A 9,764-nucleotide genomic window follows, 5' to 3' on the forward strand; every position below is an offset into this window, starting at 1 on the left:
ATGAAACTACGGTTTCTCATGCAAGACAATGGAAAAGAGGTTGTTGCCATTTACTAAGATGGTAGAGGTGTAGATGAAACTGGGACTAAACATGCAAGAGAATGTGATCATGAGTTCTCTTACATAGAGAACACTACATCCAAGGCTTCTTTCACTTACAGTTTTCAAAGTTGTTCTGGCAATGCAAGCAGTAAAGCACTCAACCATGAGCCAAAAGATTGGCAGTTTAAATTCATTCAGAGGGGCCTAGGAAGACGAGTGTGACAATCTGCTTCTCAAAGGTCACAGCCTTGAAAACTATACATTGGGTCTCCATAAATCAGAATTACCTTGATAGCAACTAACAGCAACATAGCTTCATGGAGGACATGGTCACTGGCAGAACTCTGATTGTCGTGCAGGAGAGAACCCATCCAGGAATTGGGTTCAATTCCTGGCCAGTGCATCTCCTGCACAGCCACTACCTATCTGTGAGTGAAGGCATGCATGTCGCTCAGATGCTGAAATGGCTCCAAACAGAGTATCCAGATTAAGAATGATTAAGAGCTGGCCATCTACTTCTAACAACCAACCAATGAAAACCTTAAGGATCACAACTGTCCAATCTATAACCAATTGTGAGGGTGGCAAGAAACTGGGCAGCGATTCATTTCGTTGTGCATGGGCTGCCATGAGTTGGGGTGGGGGTGGGGGGATGTCAACTCTACGAGAGTAAACAAATATATACCTTATAAATAAGCCTTTGTCAAAAGGAAAATACTTAACACTCTTTTATGGACCTGAAAGCGGTAGAAATGTTTCACTAACGAAATCAATTCTGGACTTTTGAAACAGAGGTATAATGTCAAGTTAAGTCACAGTCATAACAAAACTCAATTTAACTACATTTAATTGTATATATCGATGATGTACTTACCAGCCACTGCTGTCCATAAATGAATACATGATTTTTGGCAATGTCAACTCTATCCCATGCCAGTGTAAGGATAAGTTGGTCAAATGCTGATGCATTCGTACCTAATCAAAGAAAGTAATTGGAAAATTCAACATCTCCATTAAAATATGAACAGTTTTAAATCCCTTCCCTTTCCCTTTAACTAATTTATACAACTAATTTCAGAAGTAGCTTGCCTCAGAGATAAAGTTACCTAGAGTTTAAGATTTTTATTTTCCAATTATGAAAATAACATGGGCTGCAAGTAAACCATTCAGACTGCAAAAAATGAGAATGAAACAAAAATCACCTGTTTCTGTAGCAGAGAAACTATTGGCTCTTTAAATTTTGAAAAATATCCATCCAGATACTATTCTATGTTTATAAAAGCTCATACTTTTCATTCAAAATTAGTACTGTACTATACAAAGTGTTTGGTAGCCTACTGTGAACACATTATAGCTTAGATTAGATGTAATCTTAAATAGGTTCATGCCTCATAATGGTGAGTTACAACATGTTCAACAAATCCTTTAAAAGGAGCACACTAACGAATAACTCACTGCTACCAAGTAAATTCCAACTCACAGCGATCCACTGGAAAGAGTAGAACTACCCAGGTGGGCTTTCAAGGGTTAAACCTTAACCAGAGCAGAACACCTGTCTTTCTCCCACAGGTTGGCTGGTGGGTTCAAACTGCCAACTTTGCAGTTGGTAGTCGAGCGCATGACCCACTATGCCACCAGGGTGACTAACAAATCCTCTAGTTAGGGAATACTCACATTATTTTGAATGTTTTTTTTTTGTTGAGTGCATTTTTGTACACTTACATAATCAGATGCGTGTAAAAATATTTTCTAGAAGCAAAATTGATGGGCAAAAAGACGCACACTTTAAGGCTTCTGATCTATTGCCAAAAGATATTTCAGAAAGCTTATGCCAGCCTAAGTGTAAAAATGCGATTTCTCCATACACCACTGAGGAGAAATGTTCCCCCCATTGCTGTTTTAATTTACTTTTATTTCTAAATTGTTACCATCTTTCTGCACTTGTCGCTATATATAAATACCAACTTATTCTTCCATAAGGCATTCATCTCTTTATTAACTTATAGTTACTCTTTGGGTTATTTCTGCTTATTGTCTTAAAAAATGGGTAAAATAATATAAAATACAGCTCTTGATCTATTGACAATATACGTAGGTCTAAAATTGGGGAAATCCTTGTGAATCACATTACACTTCTGACTAGCGCAGCTCCTGACTGTTTCACCTCATGCTTTAACTCACAGGTATCTGAATGGAATACTTCCCTAAGGTTAAAAAGCTTTTTTCTAGTATTGTTACATCAGTTGCATGTCTTCAGTAAAATGGGAGGGAAAGAGTCCAATGCCTGCTTGTGCATCACATCTCTTAGTCCTAGAAGACACGAATCATTTATTTTTTACACTTTTCCTTCAGAATGAAAACAGCCTGTTGAAGAATATTATCCTTAATTTCTATCAATAAATACCTAAACAGCATTAAACACAAGGGTTTGGCTGATTCCGTATGGAACACATTCTTAATAGGAAAACTAGATGAGCATAATGGCATAAACTCTAGTAACTTTTTAAAAAATGCCTTCTATAAGTAAAAAAAAATCTTACTGCCAAAGAAAATTATTCCTCTTGTCCCTCACAAACAGTAGTGAAAATTTTACTTCAAACATTTAGTTAAATTGAAATGCCCTTTCCTATATAAACAAATTATAAATTAAAGAATTTACTAATATTATCTTACCTTTTAGCAATGCAGTAAGTATTGCTATATCTATATCCTGCTGTTCATCTGATCCAAGGTGGAAAACAGTGATCTATTTTAGAGATTAATTTATAATATTATGTCTTTATATTTTTTAAGCTGAGGTTTCATAAAACAGGAAATCATTTTCAACAACATGGGAGATTTTTAATTTTTTAAAATTTTGGTCAAAATAGCATTTTAAAACTAAACAAGTTAAAAGATGTGGTATTATTTACTAAATAAAATAGATTAATTTTTTTTTAACATTTTATTAGGGGCTCATACAACTCTTATCACAATCCATACACACATCAATTGTGTAAAGCACATTTGTACATTCATTGCCCTCATCATTCTCAAAACATTTTCTCTCCACTTAAACCCCCGACATTAGGTCCTCATTTTTCCCCTCCCTCCCTGCTCCCCCCTCCTGGTTTTATATATATATACACTATATATACATAACTCGAGTTTTTCAGCACATTTTTATTGCAGTTTTATTTTATTTATCATTTTATTGGGGGCTTGTTCAACTCTTATCACAATCCATACATCCATCCATTGTGTCAAGCACATTTGTACATTTGTTGCCATCATCATTCTCAAAACATTTGCTTTCTACTTGAGCCCTTGGTATCAGCTACTCATTTTTCCCCCTACCTCCCTGCTCCCCTCTCCCTCATGAACCCTTGATAATTTATAAATTATTATTTTGTCATATCTTACACTGTCCGACGTCTTCCTTCACCCACTTTTCTGTTGTCCATCCCCCAGGGAGGAGGTTATATGTAGATCCTTATAATCGGTTCCCCCTTCCCAACCCACCCTCTCTCTACCCTCCCAGTATTGCCACTCTCAGCACTGGTCCTGAAGGGATATCTGTCCTGGATTCCCTGTGTTTCCAGTTCCTATCGGTACCAGTGTACATCCTTTGGTCTAGTCAGATTTGCAAGGTAGAACTGGGAATCATAATAGTGAAGGGGAGGAAGCATTTAGGAACTAGAGGAAAGTTGTATGTTTCATTATTGCTGCACTGCAATCTGACTGGCTCTTCTCCCCGCGACCATTCTATAAGGTGATGCTGGTTGTGTACATATTAGTCTTGGGTCCCCAATATGCACTCCTCCTCATTCACAATAATATGATTTTTTGTTCTTTGATGCCTGATACCTGATCCCTTCGACACCTCCTGATCACATAGGCTGGTGTGCTTCTTCCATGTGGGCTTTGTTGCTTCTGAGCTAGATGGCCGCTTGTTTACCTTAGAGCCTCTAAGACCCCAGATGCTATATCTTTTGATAGCCGGGCACCATCAGCTTTCTTATGCACCCAGCTGTCTTTAGCAATCGTATTGGGAAGATGAGTATACAATGATATGATTTTTTTGTTCTCTGATGCCTGATAACTGATCCATTCAGCACCTCGTGATCACACAGGTTGGTTCAGCATGTTTTTAAATGCATCTTTTGTGGTAAAATTAGGTGCCTCGGATGATATTTGGGTCAGCTTACACTCGAGCATATACAGTATATACCCTTTTTACCTATATTACGTTTCTTACTACAGTACTTATGCCTGCGGTTATGTTCCTCATCAAAGAAAATACCATAGTTTCTTTAATGTGAACACTTATTTACTCTAGTATTAAATATTCTTGATTTAGAATTGTCAGTTTTGTTCAACTGTTTCACTGAAAATTTCATTACATTATTGACATATCAAGGTAATATTAGGGTATTTATAGAGTAAAGGGTTATCTTAACTCCAATATGAATTTTTGAACTTACTTCATTACAAAGTATTCTAAAAGAAGACTGAAAAATCAGATCAATCCATCTACTCTGCAGTTGTTTAAAATTTTTCTCATTGAACACTTAAGAATCTGTTTAGATTACTGAAAATAACCTTTATAGGTCTGAACACTCATTCAGAGTAAAACTGTAAATTTTTCCTCAAAATATTTTATTGGAATCAGTTAACAAATCTTTAGCATTCTTCTTTGATCATGGACTTCTGTTCAGGTCGAATTAAATTTCCTGAAACAGAATTATAGCTATACTGCCAATACCATATAAAAACCACAATCCTGCTCCCGAGCGTCTTTACTTAGTTAGGAAAACTTAAAAGCAAAAGTGTTTCACCAATTTAGAGTGTGCTTTAAATGAAAGAAAACAACTTATCCTGCTGAAATCTACTTACAAGTTCCTTTTTTTTCATGCACTCCATCAGTGTTTGAAATAAATGAAATGCTTCACTCTGGCCAAAATTAAACGTTTTTTTGATTGTTGAAATAATATCAGATTCTGCTTCATCAGGAAGATTACTGGGGTAGGAGGAAACAAAATTCACATCTAATATGAAGTACAAGTAGAGATTTATGCAAAACCTTTAAAGATACTGTACTAACATTAACTACTTGACAGCGAGTAAAATGTTTTCTCCTCTAAGATTTGTACTATAACGAGGGTGGGAAGGGGGGTTTTTCTCTTCAACTTATTTTATGAAAATTTTTACAAAGCTTGTATTTCCCTATCAGTATTGTCACATTTTATGAGCTATTGTATATAAAAAGAATTCTAATATATTAAGGCATATAAACCAGTTCTTTAGCTAGATGTTTTAATTTCCTGAATGAGTAATATACTTTAATTTCCTGAATGAGTAATATATTTACATGGTTCAAATATATAATATAAAACTATAAATAAGATATAGAATGTGGCAACACTAACTGCACTGATGAAAGGATTTAGGTTTTTATTAGTAATATCTTTAACTTAAAAGAGCCTTACCAAAGAAAGCAAGACAAACTAAGAAAAAGAGCCTACAGTTTATATCACCATATCCATCTAGTTATTTCAACTAGAAATGTATTGCGTGTATTACAATCTTAAATGACTGTAAAATTGAGTGTGTAACTTTCCAGAGCTTCTCTACAGGTATACCTTGTTTCATTGTGCTTCACAGAAACTGGAAAGAAGTTCTATTAATCAAGCCTATTGGACCTATTTTGCCAACAGCACATGCCTACTACTTCATGTCTCTGTCACAATTTAATAAAATTTCAAACTTTTACATAACTAAAACTAATTATGTCTACAGTAAATATAACTTTTACAGGTACTCGGAAACAAAAGATTCCTGTGGCTCATTTTATTGCAATAATCACTTTATTGTGGTGATCTGAAACCAAACCTGTATTATCTCCAAAGTGCCTATATACGCACTTATAAAAATACAAATATGTCTCCTCTCCTATTTCCATACAGAAAAGGCAGCACAATAAACATATAATGCATATATCTTCTTTTTCTTTACACATATTTTGGCCAACTTTCCAGATGTAATACACATGTACAATCCTTACTCTTTCATTTAACCACAAACTTAATTGTGAAAATGGAGTTGTCATCAGTATCATTATTTGTCTAGACTCCTTCTGATGAATTTTTAATTTCATTTTAATCATTCATTATCACAAATAACACTATGAAGAGTACTTTTATACATGTCATTTCATATTTGTATAAGATCAAGTCTCAGAAGTGAAACAAATAGAAAACCAACTCGCTGCTCTGGAGTTGATTCCAACTGACAGCAACCATATCTACGGGGTTTCTGAGATTGAATCTTTTTTTTTTTTTTTAATCATTTTATTAGGGGCTCATACGACTCTTATCACAATCCATACATACATCGATTGTGTAAAGCACATTTGTACATTCATTGCCCTCGTCATCTGAGACTTAATCTTTATAGGCGCAGCCAGCCTCATCTCTATCCTGCAGAGCAGTTGTGGAGTTTGAACCGCCAACCATGTAGTTAGCAGCACAACAGAGCCCACAGTGATAGCAGGGCTCCTTAGAAATGAAACCATTGGTTCAAAAATTATATGTCTCTGTAACTGGGAAGATCTTTAAAATTGTTCACTATGAATACTGCTATACTTTAATTCCTTCCAATAATGTAAAAGACAGGCTATTTCCTTAATCCTTATCAGAGTACCCTATTAAACTTGAAAACATCATACTCATTAAACACTTAAAGGAATCCAACACTTTAAAAACACAAGCCTTTTTAAATAAAGCTATGCAAAAATTTTATAAAAACATAGAAATCACAGATGGCAAACCAAGTCACATACTCATACACTTACCCTCCTTCTTCAGTTTGTTTATAAACATACGCCAGTAGGTCAGCAGCTCTGCCTGTTCCTTCACATACAACAAGTGGAACTGGGGGGCTTTCCTGAAGGTATTCTAAAACTGTGAGGATAACGTTGGGTCCACCCTCAAATATGAGTGCTACCACAGGAACACCTTGGCCAATTCCTAAAAAATGTGAAGTTGAAGTTTTAAAAATAACAAAATCTAAAGATTTAATCTCATTATTTACTCAAAGAAAAGCAAAATACAATTTCCTAAGAATATGTGATGACTTCACTTAAAACAAATGCCCTTTGCCTCCCAGCTCTTTCCTCTCTGTCCCTTGACTTTCCTCCTGTCCCACTATCATGCTCAGTCCCCACCAGGGTATCAGCACTTCCTCTTGGTTACATTAACCTTGATCATGCCCCACCAGGCCTCCCACACCCTCCTCACCACCAACCTGGATCACTTATTGTTCCCTTGTCCCTGGGTCTGTTAACACCACTTCCCTTCCCCCCACTTCCCCCTGTCCCATGTCCCCCCCGAAATGTCGGTCCCGCTGTCTTCTCCTCCAGATTGTTCATCCAGCCCAACTTATTTAGACAGACCTGAGTTGCAGTTTTATAAATGAGGACTTCTATTTCACTTTGTCCTGGTGTCTACCATCTTGGTGCTCTGTGGTTATAAAATGTCTTTCTAATAAAAATTAAAATCTAGATATTTAACCACAAAGTTCAACCATGACTTGAAAGGAAAACCACTCTCAAGAATATCCAGGCTCAAGAATATCAACTTTCAAGACACATCTACCAAAAAGTTATACCTACTCTATAACTTTAACCAATTAATTCTCACATTTGTAAAACGTGGTTTTCTTTCATTCTCTGTTTTTCGATCTTGAATTTAGTCCTGTACTGAAACCTGGTTTAGCAGACTATTTGGTGTCAGCCTTCTTTTACTAGACCTTATTGTGTTCAGTCAGCCATGCTTTTATCATTTCAGATGTTATTTTGCTACAAATGGAAAAGAACACTTCAAAGCATATTCAACCGCCTATTAAAACTACAGTCCAGAATAATTTCAATAATTAACAATTCATGAAATCTTACTAGCATGAATTCTTTGCTGGTTAATAGTTTTTTCAAGTTCTCTTCTCAACTTGACTTCTGCCCCATACTTTCCAACAGTGCCATCATCCACCAGTATGAAATGGGAATGGAGATTATTCAGAACATTCAATTTGCTCAAGGGGTTCAATAAAGTTTGATAAGGAGCAACCACCTAAAAACAATAGCAAATACAAGAGTTAGTGGATAGGATTAAGTATAATTTATATTACAACAAACTTTTAAAATAATACGTGAAGACAAGAGGCAAAATTCTACTTAAATATGCAAACAAAAAATACTAAAGGATATATAAAACAGCACAAAACATGTAACAATATAGAATATATAAAGCAGCTGAAGATTAATCAATGATAAACTAAAATTTGGCCATCATTGAAAATTATGTTTCATCATTATATGCAAAAGAAGAAACAAATCAGTAATTCCTTTTTGACAATCTCAATAAATATTTATAACCAACTAACATGTTTTTAACCCATTAAATAAAATACCTGCATGTGAATCTTACTCTTAGTGACAATAAAGTCAATTCCCATGTCATGTAGTCTTTACAAATTTAATTGCAAAGGCTGACATGATGTTGAAAAGATGTGTTATAATGTTATCAATTATTAATAAGTATGAATGTATTTGTGGAAGGGCCAGAAGAATATTTCCGGGAAAAATACTTTTTTTTACCTTAATCTGAAGTACGGTAAGCTCAACTTTAAGTTGATTTGCACTATTCTTGCTATAAATTCAAGTATTAGAAATTTTAAAAAATCATTCTTACATCTCTCCCAACAAGATCATTTCTATTTTCAATCACTCCCCATGGAGCTATTCCGATAGTGCAAATCTTTCGAGATGATCGGGAAGCATGTTCTCTGAGGGCATCACCAACATGTTTTGCCACACCTGTACATACAAAATTTTGTTCATTTTACTTGAGAGTCTTTATTTTGCTCAGAACAATCCTGGGCTCCATCAGTAACATCACATTTTGTGATACTTCTTTAAACATACAATATAAATGACAAAAAGGTCTAAAAGCCAAACTTACAAGAGAATACACAGGAGGATCAAACAACAAACAAACAAAAAATAAACACCAATCCCTACAATGCTTAATCACTGAGTACCTAAAACACATGTAAAACTATCTTTTGTTGTAAGATCTACAACTTTCTCATATTTCTCCTCTACAAAAATTCAGTATTTTGTTACTGCTTTATACATCATCTTAAAAGAATGTATGAGAATAACTTGGTGGACCAAGCCCTTAAGCAAAGCACACAACCAACAGCTACAAAAGTTGTCCAACTGACTAAAACATGAAGAATAGAAAAGATAAGCCAAAAAGAGCTTATAACTCCTCATTACCACTAACCTTGATTTCTACTCTCATGAGATTTAAAACGGCAAGTGGATTATAAAGCGAGCCCAATTACCTTGTCCACGTAAAATCTACTTTTAATACACTACCCAAGTATCTGTCTTCTGGTTATCATTCTGCTTAACATCTTCCCTTGACCCAAAGCAACTGGACATCCCCTTACGGAAGGGTCTCGGGGAGGAGACAAGACAGTCAGGGTGCAGTGTAGCATAGATGAAATATAAGACTTTCCTCTAGTTCCTAAATGCTTCCTCCCCCCCACCCCCACTATCATGATCCCGATTCTACATTACAAATCTAGCTAGACCAGAGGGTGTACATGGGTACAGATAGGAACTGGAAACACAGGGAATCCAGGGCAAATGATCCCTTTAGGACCAGTGGTGAGAGTGG

At 35.5% G+C, this 9,764-nt stretch overlaps 1 protein-coding gene across 1 annotated transcript in view; it reads right to left on the reverse strand.

Moving 5' to 3' along the window:
• The window catches only part of TRPM7 (transient receptor potential cation channel subfamily M member 7), a 119,669-nt gene that overhangs the window by 64,104 nt on the left and 45,801 nt on the right, over positions 1–9,764 (reverse strand). Inside the window, exons 6-11 of the mRNA XM_013006334.2 lie at positions 8,769–8,893; positions 7,976–8,147; positions 6,875–7,049; positions 4,918–5,041; positions 2,716–2,788; positions 917–1,017 (exon numbers count right to left, since the gene is read on the reverse strand). Of these exons, the coding sequence (XP_012861788.1) occupies positions 917–1,017; positions 2,716–2,788; positions 4,918–5,041; positions 6,875–7,049; positions 7,976–8,147; positions 8,769–8,893 (770 nt within the window). The remainder of the gene's footprint in view (positions 1–916; positions 1,018–2,715; positions 2,789–4,917; positions 5,042–6,874; positions 7,050–7,975; positions 8,148–8,768; positions 8,894–9,764) is intronic.

This window comes from Echinops telfairi, unplaced genomic scaffold (assembly GCF_000313985.2).
Source record: "Echinops telfairi isolate 266 unplaced genomic scaffold, ASM31398v2 ScPeMD7_8;HRSCAF=38, whole genome shotgun sequence".
Classification (NCBI taxonomy): Eukaryota; Metazoa; Chordata; class Mammalia; order Afrosoricida; family Tenrecidae; genus Echinops; species Echinops telfairi.